This window comes from Magnolia sinica, chromosome 11 (assembly GCF_029962835.1).
Source record: "Magnolia sinica isolate HGM2019 chromosome 11, MsV1, whole genome shotgun sequence".
Taxonomy (NCBI): domain Eukaryota; kingdom Viridiplantae; phylum Streptophyta; class Magnoliopsida; order Magnoliales; family Magnoliaceae; genus Magnolia; species Magnolia sinica.
Genome location: NC_080583.1, coordinates 10,865,389 through 10,885,641, shown reverse-complemented (window position 1 = coordinate 10,885,641; position 20,253 = coordinate 10,865,389). Strand labels below are relative to the sequence as shown.

Below are 20,253 nucleotides of genomic sequence, written 5' to 3'. Positions count from 1 at the left end.
CTTAGTTTGTTGCTTGACAGTTGGGAGACATTGGTGGTGTCTCTAAGTAACTCCGCGCCAAATGGAAAGATTTTCATGGAACAGGTTACTAGCTGTCTCTTCAATGAGGAGACAAGGAGAAAGTCTCAGGGATCTACTCAGCAAGAGGCCCTTGTGACACAGGAACGGGGGAGAGGAAAGAATAAGAAGGACGGGAAGGCCTGAGATAAATCAAGAGGCAAGTCGAGTACCAGGAAGGATGTTGAATGCTGGAATTGTGGCAAGAAAGGTCACTATAAGCATGAATGTCGTAAGAATAAGAACGACAAGAAAGGAAAAGAAAAAGAGAAGGAAGTTGAATTAGATTCCACTGCGGTCGCTTCAAACGGCGACATTGTAATTATTCTTTCAGTAGATCATGATGTTTGTCTCATGGCTACGAGTCAGGACACCGACTGGGTAATTGACTCAGGAGCTTCTTTTCATGCGACTTCATGCAGAGACTTCTTTACAAGCTACAAGTCAAGTAACTATGAGACCGTGAAAATAAAAAATTCTGGCATATCGAAGAGCGTAGGAGTTGGTGATATTTGTGTGAAGACCGATGTGGGCTGCACATTGGTTCTCAGGGATATGAGGCATATCTCAGACCTTCGCCTCAACTTGATGTCGACAAGAAGGTTAGATGATGATGGCTATGAAAGCCGGTTTGCTGGTGAGCGCTGGAAGCTCATCAAGGGTTCGTTGATCGCAGCCAGAGGAAAGAAGTGTTGCACCCTTTACAAGGCAAGTGTCAGTATGTGTAAGGGTGGGTTGAACGCAGCGGAAGATTCAGCTATTGACATGTGGCACGGGCATCTAGGCCACATGAGTGAAAAAGGGCTACAACTATTAGCGAGGAAGTCACTCCTTCCAGACGTGACAGGTATACCTTTTAAAACCTGTATTGATTGTTTATCAGGAAAACAGCATAGAGTTTCATTTATTAAATCTGCTTCTCATGTTAATAAAGTGCATGCATTAGATATGGTTTATTCTGATGTGTATGGTCCTATGAGGACAAAAATCTTGGGTGGGGCATTGTATTTTGTTACTTTTATAGATGATGCACCTAGGGGGTTTGGGTTATACTTTGAAATCCAAGGACGAGGTCTTTCGTGTGTTTAAATTGTTTCATGCTATAGTCGAGAGAGAGACAGGTAGATCATTGAAGTGCATCCGCACTGACAATGATGGTGAATACATTGGTGACTTTCATGAGTATTGTAAGTCCCTGGATATACGGCATGAACAGACGGTTCCCAAGACCCCTCAGCATAATGGTGTAGCTGAGCGAATGAATTGCACCATTGTTGAGAGAATCAGATGCATGTTATCCCATGCGAAATGCCCAAGACGTTCTAGGGAGAAGCAATGCACATGGCAGTGTATTTGATAAACAAGTCTCCATCAGCGCCGTTGAATGGAGAAGTACCTGAGAAGGTGTGGACTGGACAGGATCCATCGTACAGTCATCTCAGGGTGTTTGGATGCAGGGCATCCGTTCACATACCAAAGGACGAGAGGTCCAAGCTCGATATGAAGATCAAGCAGTGTGTGTTCTTGGGGTACAGTGATGAAAAATTCAGTTACAGATTGTGAGATCCGACTGAGAGGAAGCTCGTCAGAAGCAAAGATGTGGTTTTCTTTGAAAATTAATGTATAGAAGACATTGGTAAGCCAGAGAAAAACCAGCCTAGTTCAGGTGAGCTAGAGGACATGGATCCGGTTATTCCTCCCATGGTGCCTGATGACGGGGGAGTAAAGTAAGGTGCAGAGGACGAGGGAGTTCCTTCAGAAGATGGACCAGAGGAGCAGCCCCCACTTGATCTACCTATTGAGCCACAGGTGAGGAGGTCATCTAGGGACAGACAGTCGTCCAAGAGATACTCACCATATGAGTACATTATGCTGACTGATGGGGGAGAGCCAGAAGATTATTTTGAGGCCCTAACCGACGAGCATAAAGGGGAGTGGTTGAAAGCTATGCAAGAAGAGATGAGATCCTTGCATAAGAACCACACATATGATATGGTGAAGTGGATACTGTGGTATCTAAGAGGCTCATCCAGGTTAAGCCTATGCTATGGTGACGGTAAACCTATGTTAGAGGGCTACACAGATGCAGATATGGCAGGTGACATAGACTCCAGGAAGTCTACATCGGGGTTCATGTTCACGCTTGCAGGGGGAGCAATTTCTTGGCAGAGCAAGCTACAGAAGGTCGTAACATTGTTGACGACAAAGGCCAAATATATTGCAGTCACAGAAGCATGTAAAGAGATGTTTTGGATGAAGAAGTTCCTACAGGAACTTAGCCTAAAGCAGGAGCAACACATAATCTATTGCGATAGTCAAAATGCTATACACTTGAGCAAGAATCCAAGTCAGCACTCCAAGTCAAAGCATATAAAGATTCGGTATCACTGAATCAGGGATACTTTCGAACAGAAGGTGTTACAACTTGAGAAGGCTCACACGGACGATAATGGGTCAGACATGATGACCAAGGCTTTGCTCAAGGGCAAGTTTGAGGTTTGTAGAAACCTGGCTGGCTTGAATAAGGTGAATTCCTCCTGAGTCGGAAAGGGAAAGATTTGATGGGGTTTTCCTCCTCAGGTCAAAGGAGATGAGGTGTGGTTCGGATGCCACAAACAGTGAAATCCCTGCGCTGCTCGACCAGTCCTGCAGCCTGCTCGACCGGTCGAGTGAACAGTGCTCGACCAGTCCTGGGTCTTTCGACTCAAAGTCCAGCGAGCTCTATGAATACCAACCAGTTGAGGGTCGGCTCGACCAGTCGAGTGAACAGTACTCGACCAGTCCTGGTTACGCAGATTTGAGTCCAATTTAGTGTGGGATTCAAAATTTTGAGGCAACTTTCGCAAGGATGCGAAAGAGAGTTTCCTAAACTATAAATAGGAGGTCCCTAGGGTTTTCTAGGGCATTCAAGAGGTAAGGCAAAAGGGTTTCCTAAAGCTTTGCAAGGGTTTGCTAATGGGTTTAGGGCTATCAAAGGTGTGTGTGTGTGTGTGTGTGAGGGAAAAAAAAAGAGAAAGAGAAAGAGAAAGCTTGTAGAAGGGAGGTTATGCTCGTAGAGGTGATCTACCATATCTCAGTGCTTCCACATCCTCGTAATTGGTGAGATCTCTCTATTTTCTTTGTTTCTCTTATTGTTTATCCACTCTTGCATGAGTGAAGAAGGTTGTAACGTTCTATTTCATAGTAAATTGTTGATCTGGACGAGGTCCCGTGGATTTTACCTCTTTGAGGGTTTTCTACGTAAAAATCTCTTGTGTGGTGTGGTTTATGCTTTGATTTATTTCATTGCTTTATTATTCCATAATTTTGGTTTGTTTTGGGAGGCTAGATTCTAAGGTTTTGTGCAAGGGCCCCAACAAACAGCTCTACTTAGCATACATGATATATATACATGATATACATGATATATATGCTCCAGCTTAAGGGGAAGAGTGTTGATGAATTTTTTATGGTCCACGCGTCTCCTATATGGCCGTATGAACCATTCTTGGTTCTCATTTGCTTGGGTTTTATTTCTAGGCCTGGACATATTTATGGATTTGGCTTTAGGCTCATAAGCTATTGTATTGTAATAACTTCAAGTGAGAGGGGTATGCTTGTCATGTTACATCTATTTGTGAAGCCCTAACTTAATATAATACAGAGAGGGGGGCGTGAGAGGCTCTTGCTGTCCTCTCAACTTTTCCTCCTTGATTCTCACCTCCTCTTTTTCTCCCTTTTCAACATGATTTACCGTTGGTTAAGAAAAAAAAAAATGCACCAACAGTCCACATTCAATGGAGAAAAGGCATGATTTGATGGTTAGGATCTTCCAATTTGAGAGATTATTGGGGCATGGTCATAGGGCCATCAGATTAATGGCTTTAATCAACCCATGTCATTGTCTATTACATAACGTTTGTGCTCCCATTACTGGTCCCAAGCTCAAATACAGGAGGTTTGCACCAGCTTGTAGCCAGCATTCAACCTTTACCATGACTTATATCATGAACCCTAATAGCATAATACGATTCCTTTACCAACCCCAATTAGTTGGGATAAGGCCTTTGATACCACATGAAAGTTCCATGTTCATAACAAACAGAAAAGTCGGCCTATGTATTAACATGCTCAGTCCAATTGAACTATGACTCACTTGATTTATTACAAAGGTAAATCACCAACATGGGGATGTTACCATTTTAACTCACACCAACAATCAAGCATCTAATTGCAATTCCGCCAGCTTCAAGTTTCTCTCCATACGAAGAGAGTCATCAATTTGGGTGTTAGTAAATGATTCAGGGATCACCCCACCTTTCGTAGTTTGCTCTTTATTGAATTGAATTTATAATTCAATTGATCTCAGCATCCAAAAGCAGAGGCTCAAAACACAATTACAGCATGAAAATACACTGAAATATCTATCAGAATAAGGATATAGTACATTCTCATTCAAGACAGAGAATCAAATTCCTGATGGGAAGAATAGAACCTCCATTGTGGAATAAGTTCCATTGGAGCACTTGCAAAACAATTTCAGCCACATTGAGAATCTTTCATAGCAAATATTTCTTAATATTTCTGTGCTCAAACAGTACAATTGCCTGAAACAAGAAAAAGCACAGAGTTGCTTAACCACTTTGGTAATGATGGATAATTCGCTCGAAACTCTTTGATGTGGTCTTGAATACTTTGGATTGTGGCGTATATACATTTAATTGATACCTCGTATTCTTTGGATTGTGGCAACTAGTAACTTATCCCCAGCAATCAACCTAACCTGTTTTATGAGAACATCTTTGCTGATCTTTCCAGCCTGAGAAATCATTGAAGCGTAAGAAAGCAAGTCGAGCCATATCATATAATCTTAGGGTCTGTTTGGGTGACACTTAGAAAATAAGTTCATCTCATCTATCTATAAATAATGTGAGAGTAACATTTGGCCAATTTTACCCCTTCAATTAGTCGTCGGGAAGGGTGTTAACAAGTAGTTTTTTGGGTGTGGTTGGCCCTTCAATCAAGGGGTATTTTATTCTTTTCAACTCATTGATGAGAGTGGCCCAGTCCCATTTCTCCTACTCTTTGCATGTAGGTATGGGGAGACCTTGCAACAAAGGATTTGTGGGGTCCACCATGATGACTATGTAACATATGCCGTAGATCTGTTGCTCCGGCTTAGGTTAGAACATCAGCCTGAAAATGAGGTAGACCTAAAGCTTGTTACAGCACCGGAAAAAGTGGGCAATGGTTGCCCACCAGCAAAACCCTTCTTTCTCTCTAAATGGGGCATGCACTACATGTAGCCACACCCTTTCCTTCAGTCTCTCCGTTTTTCTCTCCCCTAATCTCCACATGCGTTTCACGTGTAGTTTTAGTAAATCATGGTTACATATTAAAGATCATGATTCTTGATTATCATGATTGTTTTTTATCCTTGCCAAGAAAAAATACAACCTCTAATTCATAATTACAGTTAACTAAAATGAGATGAACTCATTTTTAAGTGGCACTTAAATAGACCCTTAATTTGTAAGGCTGTGTTTGGATGCACTCATGAGTTGAATAGCAACCGTTAATTCAGTAAAGCGGAAATGACCAAATTGAAGGTACCTTCTAATTTGTACATGTGGAGGGAGATGACTCCAAACGCAATTATATTTACTTCCAATTGGAATTTAACTTCAATTGGATGCTACTCCCTTATTACAAATCATCATCATGGCTTGTCGTACCTATTCGGGGTTGGCTATTTCCTCATTACAAATGCCTGGGTAATAACAACTGAGTCATTTCCTCTCATTGAACTAATTATTGCAATTCAAGTTGATAGTGCATCCAAACACAATCAAAAGAATAATCAGATTTAAGAATGGAGAAAACATTGTCAAATAGCATCATCACCTTGTAATGAGTGTACAGGCACTCCAGTGCTTGAAGCCTAGAGGAAGGAAGAGAATTTCTCATCTCAGAGAATAGTTTCTGGAACGACAAGTTCGGCGAGGTAGACGCCTTTCTCAATGGACCTGCAGGTCTCCACAGACCTAACAAACAAAAACCAGCGAAATTACAACATTTTCAGAGTGGGGAAAAAGGGAAGAGGAACATTTTCAGAAGAGAAGCTAAATAAAAAATTTAAAAAAAAAAATTAAAGAGGCATTTTACATGACGCTCCACTGAGCGAAATTCATTTTTGGTTTGGCCCAGTGACCGAAACAGGGTGTAGTCCATCTTTCAACAGTCCAGAAAATCCATCTGTGTGCCCTATGATAGAAGAACCATGGGCCAAAAGCATCCTCAATTGTATGTTCTGAATTACTCATCATCAAGGCCATACTTTCCAATGGATAAGATTTGGAACAGACCTGGGACCACAGAAAAGTGGGACCCACCTGTATTGTCGCAGCTCAGACAAAAGCGCAGTTTCTATTACCTTGCAGATGATCTGAAGACTTGTAGCTCACAACATATTCAGGAAGGATATGGCTGTTCATGTGAGTGCTCCATACAATATACCATTTTGGATTCAAGAGATCGTCAACACCAACATCAAACTCTTCGCTGCTGGGGTGAAAGCAAAGAGATCCCACTTCAACTTTCTCTGCATTCCCCACAATGACCCGGCACAATAGGACATGCCGTTCACCATTTTCATCAGCCTCAGATAACAATGCACTGAAAAAAATAGAAATCCAACATTAGAAGAACACCAGATTATATCAGAGAATAAAAAATCTTTGGATGCTGAGTTGAATTGAATTAGAATAATTCAATTCAATGAAGAGTAAATGACCAGCCCAAATTGTAATTGATATCTTTTCAAGACGAAATTGAAACACATAATATCACAATTGGAGGGTTTGGTTGGCGTTATATGATTTAAAATAGTGCAACCCCTTGATCATTCTATAATTAACAAATGAATTGCAATTCAGTTCAATTGAGATCCAAACACACCCCTAAATACCTTGCATGTGAAGAATGCTGCGGGGAAAGGTAGACACCAACACCATAAGCCTCAGAACTGGGAAATCTATTCGGCTGCCCAAATCCATGCGTTAAGATGCCAGCGATGCCTTGCGCAGAGGTTCCATGCCAAGCCAGCCTAACATTCGCATTACCACGGGCGGCCTTTGTCATTTCTATCTGACTCTGAAAGGCTTTCAAATTGGCGTTTCGGAGAGGACTTGTATGTAAACACCTACAAACTGAAGTAACAGAAGTATTTGGAGAGAATTGCCTAATACCATCAAGGAAAAGATTCTTGATAACCCTGAAACCCTTATCCCCATCCTTCAGTATTTCCACACAAGGCCATTTGGGTCTTTCCGAATCTACGGTGTGGATCTTGGGTTCAACCCTTTTGGGGATATTGCAATCATTGGAGTGATTCTCATCAGTGCCTTCGTCGGCGAAATTGGATCGATCTCGCTTCCGTCTAAGTGATTTACAAGACGACTCTAAAACACCTCTATCGATTTTAATTTCGATTTCCAGCTTTGGAAAAGGGGGCATGTCACAAGGAGCCTGAATTTCTCCACCCACAACCAATTTGGGGAAAAAGCATTGCCCATTGACGTCGATCCAAGCAATAGACTTCGGGCAGCCCGTTTCAAAATCCATCTGCAACATCCGAAGGAAATCGAACAGATAAGGAGAACCCTCTACTGCGACCTCTATCGCTGGCATGCCTGCGACAAAACCCGATTTGAGGAAACCAAACACCTCTTTGGAAAAATCACTCCACGCATTATCCTGGAAGAACATGAACCTGGAAGGAGCGTTGCTCCTCCTAAAATTCGAGGAGTTCAGGACCAATGCTCTCCGAAAACAAAACCCAGATTCAATATCACACCTGTCAACTACAGAGCTACACAAATTTGCAGAATGCGAAGAAATTGGGCGGGAAATCAGCGATTTGATTCGGTTTGCAATCTTAGTAGCCCTTTTTTTCTTCATTAAAGACAAACTCAATTCGTTTCTACTCTTATCAGTGATTATAGAGCTGAGATTATCTCGAATATTTTCCTTCATCGTATTGAAATTCTCCTTCAGAAAGAGAAGGAGAAATCTATTTACGGAGTATGATCGAACAGAGATGAGAGAAGAAAACCATTTATTACAGAATAAGATTGAATAATTGCAAGAGGAGATTGTTCTAGATACTGAAAGAGAGAGAGACGGGTGGAGAAGGAGAACCTGGAGAGGAAGGATCAACGGTTATGTTTGGATTTGAATTTTTGAAAATCCGTTTTTTTGCTTTCGGTAGGATTTATAGCCTGTTTGCCGACTGAGATAAGCATTTATAGAGGCGTGGAAAGGTTTCTAAGGACATTCGGTTACTAAAATACCCTTGTTTCGATTTAAAAATACAGATATGCCAATTTGTTGTTAGTAGTCCAAAATGACCAAAATAGCCTTCTATTCATTCTGTGAGTTTGCCATACGTTAGGATATAGATGTTGGCATCTTGCCGCCGATTGTGGAGAAAATGTAAATTACCAACTGGTGTATAACTCTTTTGGCCAGTGTTGGTAACTGTGTAGCATACTTACACTGTAGTCTGTCATGTATTTATTCTTACCACCGTCCGATCGATAATGGGCAATGATGGAAGTGGGGCCTACTTGATCCACCATCTTAAAAGTCAGAAGCAAGTGCGTGGTAGCTGACCGGCTGTATGTATCTGGCGAACCTTTCTAGATCAAGTACTTTGATGAGAATCTCGTGCAACTAGCTGGTACCCTGGCCCACCATCGTGTGTGTTACGTGTTTGGGATGTACGCGGGTTGCCAGAACAGGACCCATTTTAAATGTTACAGGAGAATCAGAACTGGAACTGGACTGTTTGTACCCTGGAATTGAACTGGAACCGGACTGTAAAAACCAGGTCCGTTCAGGTTCGGTTATACTGTACCGGACTTTTTATTATGTAGCCCAATTGCATGTAAATAATCAAAAGGCACGTTGTAAACCATAAATTATGAGTTAAATAAACAACTAAAATATACTGTAAATTAATAAAATAGACAACTAAAATATATTGTAAACTCGGTCTTTTTTTTTTTTTGAGTTAGCTTGTTAGTACACACCATGTCAGTACACACACCTCATATTAGCCACCCCCGCTAGGGATCGATACCAAGACCTCAGGTGTTGAAACTCGGTCGTGTCAGTACACACCATGTCAGTACACACACCTCATATCGCCACTCAGTCTACTAGTTGAGCTATGGATCTGGATGTTTGTAAACTCGGTCTGGATCAGTTCTGAGTTCGGTTCTACTGTCTGGTTTAGATCGGTTCGGTTCCATAATACCTCAAACAGAGAATCAAGAACCGAATTGAACTAATCAGTTCTTTAATTTTCAGAACCGGAACTGGAACCATTGCACTTTAGAGCTGATCCAAATCGTCCGGTTTGGTCGATTCTCATCCCGTTTACCGGTTCCATATGCACCCCTAGCATGTGTACAACATCCAAGCTGTCAAGCAGGGACCCAGGTTGGGTACTACCCCACCAGGACCTTGCTAGAGAGGGACGGACCGTCAAGGCCTCTATGGGGCCCACCGTGATGTATATATTTAATCCACCCATCGTGAATCCATTTTAATAGATCATTTTAGGGCATGAGTCAAGAAAATAAGCAGATTGAAAACTTTTTAGCATTAACCGTGGTATTTATTTGCCATCCAACCTGTTCTTTAGGTCACATGGGCCTAGTTGAAAGGGAAATGTAAATATCAGTCTGATCAATACTCCTATGGCTCCCAAGAAGTTTTGAATAGTAGGCTTTCAATCCGCACTCTTTCTTGTGGTGTAGTCCACTTGAACCTTCAGTATGCTTCTTTTTGGGGTCATGCCTAAAATGGATGGACGGCCTGGATAAAACATATATATCATGGTGGATCCTATTAGGGGCTCCATCTCTAGCTAGGTCTTGGTGGGGGCAGTACCCAATCCGCATCGGTCCAGCAGTATCAGCCCAAGATGAATCAGATCTAAGACTCAAGTGGACCACTCCACAGGAAATAGTGAGGGTGGGACTCTAACGGTTGAAAACCTCTGGGGGCCACATAAGTTTTGGATCAAGTTAATGTTTATGTTTTCCTTTAAATCCATGTTTGTCTAACATTATGATCAGTTTGGATGGCAAATAAGCATCATGGTGGACCCTAGGAAGGTTTCAATGGTGGGCGTCATTGTCACCACTACTTCCTATGGTGTGGTCTACTTAAGTCTTAGATCTACCTCCTTTTTGGGGTCATTTCCTAAAATAATATGTTAAAATGGATGGACAGCACGGATAAAACAGATATATCATGGTGGTCCAGCCCACCGAGCCCTGGAAGGATCATCCCTCTAGGGATTGCCTATTCAGGCCCTCGGTAGCTGGCAGCTACCGGACTAGACGGTGTTAGGTGGCCCTCACTCTGATGTATGTATTTTATCTACTCTGTTCATTATTTTTTCGGATCATTTCAAGGCATGAACTCAAAAATGAAAAATATCCAAATTTCAGGTGGACTGCACCATAGGAAACGGAGGTAATTGGACGCTCACCATTAAAATCTTTTAGGGACCACAAAAGTTTTGGATTTGGATGAAGCTATATTTTTGTTTTCCCTTCATCCAGGTCTTAATAACCTAATCAACAGGTTGGATGGTAAATAACCATTATAGTGGGCCCTAAGAAGTTTTTAATGGTGGGTGTTCAATCACTATTGCCTTATTGTGGTACACTCGACTTGAGATTTGGATTTATTTCAATTTTTGGGCTCATGCCTTAAAATGATCGGAAAAAACCAATCAAGAGTGTGAATAATCCGTTTTCTCTCCCGAGGAGTACAAATTGGGAACTGTCAATGCTTGTCTCTAACTTAGTATAAGCATGGCATAGCAGGATTTGATTGGATGGCAAGTCATTCAAATCTCCTGAAGCCATAGGATGTTCTATATCTCAAAATTGTTAGGAACACCGCAAAAGTAAACTACCAATATTAGGCAGAAAAGAATTTGTGATAAGGAATCTCACGCATGTTATGAAGATCTTAGTTTATAGTACAATCAGTTGAACACTGGGCCGAGGTGCCTACACATCGTTATCTTTGAGATAGTTAACACCTCTCAGTGTAGAGTAACTGTGCGAAAAGGTCATCAACGTTAATATCTCGCAGGATACAACTCCGTATCCTAGCCCTTCTTCCACACAATGTGCACTTGCTGATAGAAAAACAACACTAGTATGTATGATACCACGCAATACCATACCAATTTTTCCTTATGCCCATAAAGAGTGTGGTTTTGATTTAAGATGAACACGAAAAAAAAACTCATGGTGAGGGAGGAAGGTTTTTCATTCTTTTTTTTTTTTTTTCCTCGATCTAGAACCCTTAACCCAAATCCCTCTTTTAAAGCCTCAAAACCACATCTTAAAAAATACTCGATATAGAGAAACGACCACGATATTTTACATACTCGAATAACAGAGGCACATTTCGTACTATGAAAATGGCCTTATCAAGATGGTCACATTCAACGGTCATGATCAAAGCAACATATAAAAAATATTTTAGCTAATTTTGTTGAAATACACATAATATATGGTGCAAGAAAAAGTCTTGCGTGAAGCTGATATTTGTGACTTCCATTCATCCCGATCATTGTGACCTAATCAACAAGTTGGATGGCAAATAAGCATTACAATGGACCTTAAGAAGTTTTCAATGGTGGGCTTTTAATAACCACCATTCTCCTCCCGTGGTATAGTCTACTTGAGATCTTGACCTAATTTATTTTTGACCTCATGCCCTAAATTGCCCTTAAAAAATAGATGGATAGTGAATAAAACACATATTATGGTGGTGCCTACAAAGGACTGTCATAGCCACCTCACTGTTGGCAGTGTCAGTGGGCAATCTGCGTCCAGCATTTCCTTTTGCAGGAATTTCTTAGGATTGTAAGCTAGGTGGGGCCCACCATGATGTTTGTGAGAAATCTACTACTCCATTCATTTTACCGGTTCATTTTAGAACATGGGATAAAAATGAGGCATATCCAAAACTCAAGTGAGCTGCATGATGGAAACAGTGGGTACGGAAAAGCCTAGTGTTGAGACCTCCTTTGGGTCCACCATAATGTTTATATGTCATGCATAACTGACGATTTGAAATCCTTGTTGAGGCCCCCACTCAGTCTAGGTGCCTTTGTCATTCTCTCTCTCTTATCATATCTTATCATATCCTATCTGTCCATTTTCATTTGTGCAAGCCACCACACCGCGGGACATCTTGCTGATTCCATGGTGCATCCTTTACTTCCTGGCATCTAGTAATTAATCCCAAAAGGAACCGAAAAACGAGGAAGCATCCAATCCAAGCACATAAACACCTATCTTAATCGTATGGTATCGATCAAGCATCTACTAAAACATTCCCCTCACCCGCCCTTCTAATAAGACAAGAAAGAATCTAATAGATGCCAGCTTACAACTCCCAAAAAGGCTTATTCTCTTTGGGAAATTGTCAATCCATCAACCAGTTCAGTTCCGAGCCTTTTTCTCGAGGAGCATGGCATTTGGTCCAGGCATTCAGAGATATGGAACGGCGGAACGGGCTGTGGTGTGGCTCACTTGAGTTTTAAATTTACTAGATCCCATGTCCTAAAATTATCCAAAAAGAGACGTACGAAACAGTAAATTTCTTACAAACATCATTGGAAAAGGAAACGGATGGGCTACCCTGTCACTAGCCAATGGCTAGTGGTTGGTGCTCCGTGGGCCCTATCATTATGTATGTGTTTCATCCATGCTGTTCATATATTTTTCTAGATCATTTTATGATATGACAAAAAAAATGAGGTATATCCCAATCTCAAGTGGACCACATTACAGGAAATAGTGTTGATTGAATGTCGACCATTAAAAAAATTTTGGGGCCATAAAAGTTTTGGATCAAGCTGATCTTTGTTTTTTCCCTTCATCTAGATCTGTATGACCTAATCAACAGATTGGATGTCAAATAAACAATACAGTGAGCCTTAGGAGGATTTTAATGGTGGATATCCAATCACTATTGTTTTCCTATCGTGTGGTCAACGTAAGATTTATATCTCTCTCATTTTTTATATCCGCGTAGCACTGACCACCAGCCACCGGTGGCAGGGGAGTAGCCGATCCGTCTCCACGGGAAAAAAGCTTTCCCTGGAAATCTGCATCCGGCGGAAGCAGATTATGTGCTGCCAGGCCTCACCCAAGATGGTGTGTTCCTTACCGTGGGGCCCACCTTGATGTCTATATTGTATATCCACGCCGTCCATCCATTTTGAGAGATCTGTTTAGGGAATCAGCACAACAATGAAGTAGATCCAAATCTCCGATGAACTATACTGTAGGAAACAATGGTGATTGATCATTAAAAACTTTTTTATAGGACAGAAGCTTTGGATCAAGTTAATATTTATTTTTCCCATCATTAAGGTTTTTACGACATTATCAACGGATTGGATGACAATTAAACATTAAGAAAATGTTAAGGTGGGCGCTAGGAAGTTTTTAATGATGTGACATTCATTAACTGTTGTTTATTCATATATGGAAGAACGAATGGATAGCGTGATATAAAATACATATATCAAAGGCCTCAACAGTCAGGGCCGCACCTACTCCACTCCCGGCGGATTGCGTGGTGTGTCTCACACCGCACACTCCCCGCAGATTACGTGGTCTGACGCATACCGACCTCCCTAAATACTCTCCCGGTGGATTGCGTCACTTCCCTGGTGTGTTGACGTAACCAAGTTACATAGCCCTACATTGGTAATGTGTTATATCTAAACCGTCCATCCATTTGGTGAAAGCATTTTAAGGTATGAGCTCAAAAATCAAGCAGATCCAAAGCTCAAGTGGATCAAACTTCAAGAAACAATAGAGATTACCCACATAGCACATAGCTGGAAGTCAAAGGGCCCGTATTTCCCTTCAATCTAGATCTGCTCGTGAACAGGTTATATGGCAAATAAACATCATGGTGAACACAAAGAAGGTTTCAATTGTGGGCATCATTGTCCCACTGCTATATGTGGTTGTGGTCCACTTAAGCTTTAGAAGTGTATTATTTTTAGGTTTATGCCTCAAATTTTCTTGTCAAATGGATGGTGTTATGAGTGAAAATGAATTGATTAGGCTAACTCACAACGGAGAGCATGGTTCTTGTTGATGTTGTTTTCTGCTCACCCTCTTTCCGCTACTCGGACACCTACACAGGAAGAGGACAAAGGAGACCTTGACTTTTTCAGGGGACCCTCCGATGCCAAAGTCAGGCTTAGAATCTGAGTCTAAGAGTATGATAATGGCTTAGGGGTGAGAATGTATGTGTGTACCTTTCACCATTAGGCATTTCTTACTTAAAGAGGAGGTGCAATCTCGTGGATTTAGGTTATTTTTCTGATTTGCAGGAAATTTGGATTCCTTATCCAAGCCAATCCCAAGATCTTCGATCTCCTAGACTTTCGGGATATGATGTTATCTTCCGAGGATCTCGGGAAGAAAATCTTTCATCTCGAGACGTCTTCTTAGTTCGACTCTAAAGGAGATAATGTCGAATGGTACTGATTGAGTTGTGCGCCGATCAAATTGCGGTTGGCTATGAACGGCCGATTCATAGCTGACCTAGCGGGTAGACCAAACTAGGGTTGGGCCATGATCCGATCGACCTATGTTTTGGCCAACCTATGTATTGAGTCGGTATTATATGCCTCCGAAGACCTCGGCTCTTAGCTCGGTACCTATTGGCTCGGCGCTTATTGACTCTTGGCTCAGCACCTATTGGCTCTTGACAGGTAGGCATCGGTCAAGCTCAACGCCTAAGGATCTCGGGCCATGTCTATAGATTTGGTCCATTCTATAAGCCGACGTACCAACTTGTCATATTTTTTCCCAACAGTTCTCGTTAAGAGGCTTGTAAAGTTAGGATCCACTCGACCTCAAAGTCGGCCTGGCTTAAATCGACCTCGGCTCTAACCACAGCTTAGATGGACCACAGCTTCATCTCCGACCTCGGCCAACCCAACCTCGACCTCAGTTTGCCCCGATTCCGACCTCGACCTCAAACTACCTAGGGTCGAGCTTGAGGTCGGCCTTGGGCCTCGACCTAGTTGATCGACTACCGCCTGAGAATCCACCAAAAGATCCTCCCCTAGATCTTCGCCGAAATTCTTGGAGGAATAATTGCACAATCCTCGAAATCAGAATCATAGTATGAGACGATGCCGTGACCACAAGATTCGTCGCTATATTCGACACCCCCACTGAGGGACCTTTATATATGCAAATCATTCTATAGATAAAGGTACACACAATCTTTAGCCTAAAACCCCTTACTCGACTAGACCCAGATTCCCAACCCGACTTAGGCATAGGAGGGTCCCTCGTGCTAGCCAGGGTCTTCTTTGTCTGTTCCTTATGCAAGTACACGAAAGTCCAGGGAAGGCTAACCAGATTTCTGCATCAACAGATGGATTGTTTAGATATAACATATACATCATGGTGGAGTTCTTAGAACTTGGATCGGTACGTTCATATACCACGTAAAGTTGTTAAGTCGAGTAACAAGGTCTGTCAAGCTCACATGATGTATGTGTTTTATCCACATGGTAAATCTGTTTTTCTAGTTCATTTTAAGAAAAACATCAGCTGCCCTTGCCTTAGGGATAATCGTGTGACACCATGTGACCCAAGCTTTGTGGGCCCACCATAAATATGTGTTTTATCCACACCATTCATTCATTTTCTTAGAAAACAAATCGTCCCATAGAAAATAGCGGGGATTAAACAGCCACTACTGAAAACTTCGCAGGGATTCGCAGGTCCACAGGAAGCTTTAGATCAGCTTATATTTGTTGTACCCTATTTTTTATCATTAAATATAGTTGGGAAAGGACATGTGTTACTAGAAAGGGAATATTGTATAGCATGTGAGAAACATTTGGAGTATTCTTTATGGAAGTACAGTTTTCACAATGGCACGGCCGAGATGTCTAAGAAGCAGAAATCGGCGGAGAAGCGAAAAGATTGGAGAGTGATAAAGAGAAGTGAGGTTGAGCAAAAGAAACAGAATGCGGTTGAGAATCCACAAAGTGCAGTCAAGCGGCCAAAACGAAATGCGTCCATGAATTTAGGAAGCGCGGTCGAGTGACCAAGACGCGACCAAAAAATCTGGAAGTGAAAAGCGGTCAAGTGGAAGAGGAACGGTTAAAGAAACACGTATCAAAAGAATGAAAGATCTAAAAGGATGACATGGCAACTCCTCAGTTGCTATAACCGTCCAATAAAGAAGAGAAACATTTGAAGAATAGCTACAAAAGATATTTATAATTAGCGGTAAAATCAGTGGAGCAAGAGACACAACCAAATTCAACAAATCAAATCAAATCTATCAATTTATTCTAGCTTAGTTTATCTTAGGATTGGTGATAATCCATTAGCAATAATTTCTTAGTTGTGATCTAAATTTATGATCATACATTGAACTTGATCTTTATTCCATGCAAGCAGTTCTTTCATGAGACACATTCTTACAGTCAGAAATCAAGGGATACTTAGGGGGCAACATTTGGGTAGATTGCACCGGTATATTAAAAAGTCATTTCTTGTGAAAAGCAAGACTCAACCCATCTTTGAAGGAAGAACCCACCCTCCTCACCTAATCATTACAAATATTCATTGAGTGACTGAGTAGACGACTAATCTCCTCAGATTTCGTTATATACTATTAAGATTTCATATATCTACCTATTTTGGCGCTTGGGGTCAAAGTTGATCAGTTTGAATCGAGTCGCTATATCGATTCTGGCACCCCCGCACACACCACACATGACAGAAAAGAAACTAAGTGCCAATAATTTTTAGCATGCCCGGTGGGACACAAACAACTACTTAGCTATCATAAATATTTATTTTGTATAAGCTGTGTAAAAAAAGAACAATTTTAATGTGCTAGTAGGACACTAATTATATTTACCGGTACAAAAGTTATGTGGAATTATTAGCCGAAGAGGTGGTCGTAATGCTTCTGTAGCTACTAATGCTACAGCTCCTGATGTTACAACTACACAACTACTGATGCTGCAACTAATGATCTCCTATCTAGGAGAAAGAGTTGTACCCAGCAAATACCCGAGCAAATGAATCCACCACCCAGTCTGGTACCTTCTCTACCAAATTCGAATAAAGCATCGACATCTTTGGTTAAAACTCTTGAGATTATGTCAGTTGGGATGGTCGACATGCAAAGGGAAATTTAGCACATCGTAGAATTATCGCGTATTCAAGTTGAACAGTCACGAGTTTAGACCGAAACCTTTAATATATGGATGGGTAACCACATTGAGAGCATGAACTGATTGATGGCTACGTTTGCTGAAAGGGTACCTATTGCACCTTAACAACAGGTTAATGCTAGTTTAGTTGAGAATCTGACACCAATACCTCCAGTATAGCCAATGCCACAGACACCCTTTCTATGGTAAAATACACATCTTGCCCCTGTTCTAGTTTTAGACATGCAAAATTCACCACCACCTATGGATTTTAGGTAACCTGAATGGGAGAATAGGAATATTGTCTCTAAAGTTAGGAATCAAGGGATACCTGGGGGGGCAACGTTTGCGTAGAAACCAACCTTATTATGAGGAACAATACACCATTGTTCCGGAGCCATCTCTAATGGCTGAGCAAAAATATTAGGATTGTAATCAAATTGAACAACCAGTCCAGGAGCTTGCATACTAAGTTCTCGGTCGTACTATTACCTTGATCTACCAAAAGACTTATCTAGAATGTATTGACCAACAATTTCTATTGTTTCGGTCGAATTTAATGTTTTTCAACCAAGATGGTCGAATTTGACCAAGATGGTTGAATTTGCTATTTTTGAACCAAGATGATTGAATGCAACCAATATGGCCGAAATTATTATTTTTCGAACCAAGATGGCCAAATTCGACCATGATAGTCGATTTCGACTAAGATGGTCGAAATTGATATTTTTGCTAGCCAAGTAATCACATTTATTGCGCTGAATAATGAATAAACATCGCTTTCATCTTTCCAACTAAAAGCGAGGTGAGTTATACCCTATTTTTTACCGTTCCTGAAAAATCCAATTGTGAAAGGACACATGTCAGTGCAAGGAGAATGTATAGAATGCGAGAGATATTTGGAGTATTCTTTATGAAAGTACAATTGGCGCCAAGGGCACGGCCGAGAAGTCCAAGAGGCGAAAATCAGCCGAGAAGCGAAAAGATATGGAAAGCAGTAGAGAGAAGTGCGATTGAGCAAAAGACACGGAATGCGATCGAGAATCCGAGAAGCACGATCAAGCGGCCGAAACGAAATGTGATCAATAATCTAGGAAGTGCGATTGAGCGGCCGAAGGGCATGAAGCCCGGAAGCGAAAAGCGGTTGAGCATAAGAGGAACGGTTAGAAGGACACACGTCAAAGGAAAAAAGGATTTTGAAAGGCTGACATGGTGACTCCTCAATTGTCATCACCGTCCAAGAAAGAAAAGAAACATTTGAAAAATATCTACAAAATAATTCTATAAATATTAAGAAGATTAGTAGAGTAGGAGACAACCAAATCCAACAAACAAATCAAATTTATCAATTTATCTTAGCTAAGTCTATCTTATGAGTAGTGATAATCCAATAGCAATAATTTCTTAGTTGAAATTCAAGTTTATGCTCATTTGTGGAATTTGATCCTTATCCAATATAAACAATCTTTTCAAGAGACGCATTGTTACAGTTATTCTCATTGGCTAATTATAAGTTTTTTCTTTTGTATGATTGCACCGGTAACTGAAAAGTCCATTCTTGTAAAAGGCAAGGCGTAACCCATCTTCGGAGGAAGAACGCCATCATCCGAATATCGCCTGATCTGATCATTATAGATACTTTGCGAGTGGCTGAGTAGGTGACCGATGTTCTCAATTTCAGTTACATATGGTCAAGATTTGACATATCTGCCTATTTTAATGCTTGAGGTCAAAGCCGATTAGTTTAAATTAAGCATCTATATCAATTCCAACATGCCACTGCACATGACATAAAACAAATCGAGTAGCAACAATATTCATGTTTTCCTTTCCTCTAAACTTTGAGTGAACTTACCAACAGGTGTGATGGCAAATTAAACATCACAGTGGGCTTTAAGAAGTTTTAACTGTAGGCATTCAATCCCTGTTATTTTAGATATCTGATATGGGGGGATTCAGGCATTGAAGAAGTTCCTGCCAAGCGAAGCTAGGTGGGGCTCACAGTGATTTTTGTGAAAAATGCCCCTTATCCATCCGTTTTCGAGATCATTCTTAGGACATGGGACAAAAAACGACACATCCAAAATTCAAGTGGACCGCACCTCTAGGTCTACCGTGATGTTTATATGTCATCTATACCGTTCATAAGGTCATTCCTACTGTGATGAACTGAAAACACATAATCCAAAACTTCTTTTGCCCTACCAATGTTTCAACGGTGAACATTCAATCCTCATTGTTTTCTGTCGTACCCCTCACGTGAGTTTTGGATATACATCATTTTTTGTCCTATGTCCAGAAATGATCTAGCAAAACAGATGAACAGGACAAATTTATCACGGACATCGCAGTGGGCCCCATCTAGCTTTTGCCATTGCAGGAATTTACTACAAAAGGCTTTCTCAGGAAATCCGCGTCCGGAGTAGAAAGGGTATGTTTGTCCTTTGGTAGCAGAGAAACCTCTGACTATACGGATGATATGTTGCGGTCGTTGGGGGTATAAAAGTAATTTTACCTGCACATGTTCACCGACTCGAGATTTCGTGGCTGACTTGTATTGCTGGCGATATTTTGATAGTGAGATCAGTATCATACAAACTCGGGCTTTCGGACGGTACCGTTCAGACCATCAATTACTATCATCGAGTCATGATTCTCGGATCCAAACCGTCGATTTTGCAGGTTCCACTGGATGGATGAGACAGAAAATTCGTAGATAGAAAAATACTAAGGAATCAGTAGCGGCCCAAGGCTAAAAAAGAAAACAAAGTAACGGTTCACCAGCAATATGAAAAGTGGAAAACACTATAAATCTACCACCTCTCACCTGATGGAATTTTATATATAACCCATCTGCACGTGGCCATCATCCCAACGGTTTAGATCACTTGTTCGTGAGT

The 20,253-nt window shown here is 41.2% G+C and overlaps 1 protein-coding gene across 2 annotated transcripts; it reads right to left on the bottom strand.

Moving 5' to 3' along the window:
• Window positions 1-4,422: 4,422 nt before the first annotated feature.
• On the bottom strand, window positions 4,423-8,300 carry LOC131218798 (probable inactive poly [ADP-ribose] polymerase SRO3). Of its 2 annotated transcripts, none has more exons than XM_058213612.1 (4): window positions 7,004-8,300; window positions 6,470-6,711; window positions 5,941-6,080; window positions 4,423-4,855 (listed from the first exon to the last, which is right to left on the bottom strand). In XM_058213612.1, the coding sequence occupies exons 1-4, from the start codon at window positions 8,068-8,070 to the stop codon at window positions 4,754-4,756; spliced, it is 1,551 nt and encodes a 516-aa protein (XP_058069595.1). In that variant the 5' UTR covers window positions 8,071-8,300; the 3' UTR covers window positions 4,423-4,753. The 2 variants fall into 2 exon arrangements, with proteins under 2 accessions (XP_058069595.1, XP_058069596.1); XM_058213613.1 differs by lacking the exon at window positions 4,423-4,855 and adding an exon at window positions 4,867-5,380.
• Between the last annotated feature and the right edge of the window lie 11,953 nt (window positions 8,301-20,253).

What these genes read in the sequence shown, in the direction of transcription:
- LOC131218798 (XM_058213612.1), bottom strand. Translation starts at nt 8,070, where the DNA reads ATGAAGGAAAATATTCGAGATAATCTCAGCTCTATAATCACTGATAAG. An exon ending in GTCTTCAGATCATCTGCAAG is followed by an intron (nt 6,081 to 6,469) that starts GTAATAGAAACT and finishes TTTGTTTGTTAG; the next exon opens with GTCTGTGGAGACCTGCAGGT. An exon ending in GCCTGTACACTCATTACAAG is followed by an intron (nt 4,856 to 5,940) that starts GTGATGATGCTA and finishes ATGATTTCTCAG; the next exon opens with GCTGGAAAGATCAGCAAAGA.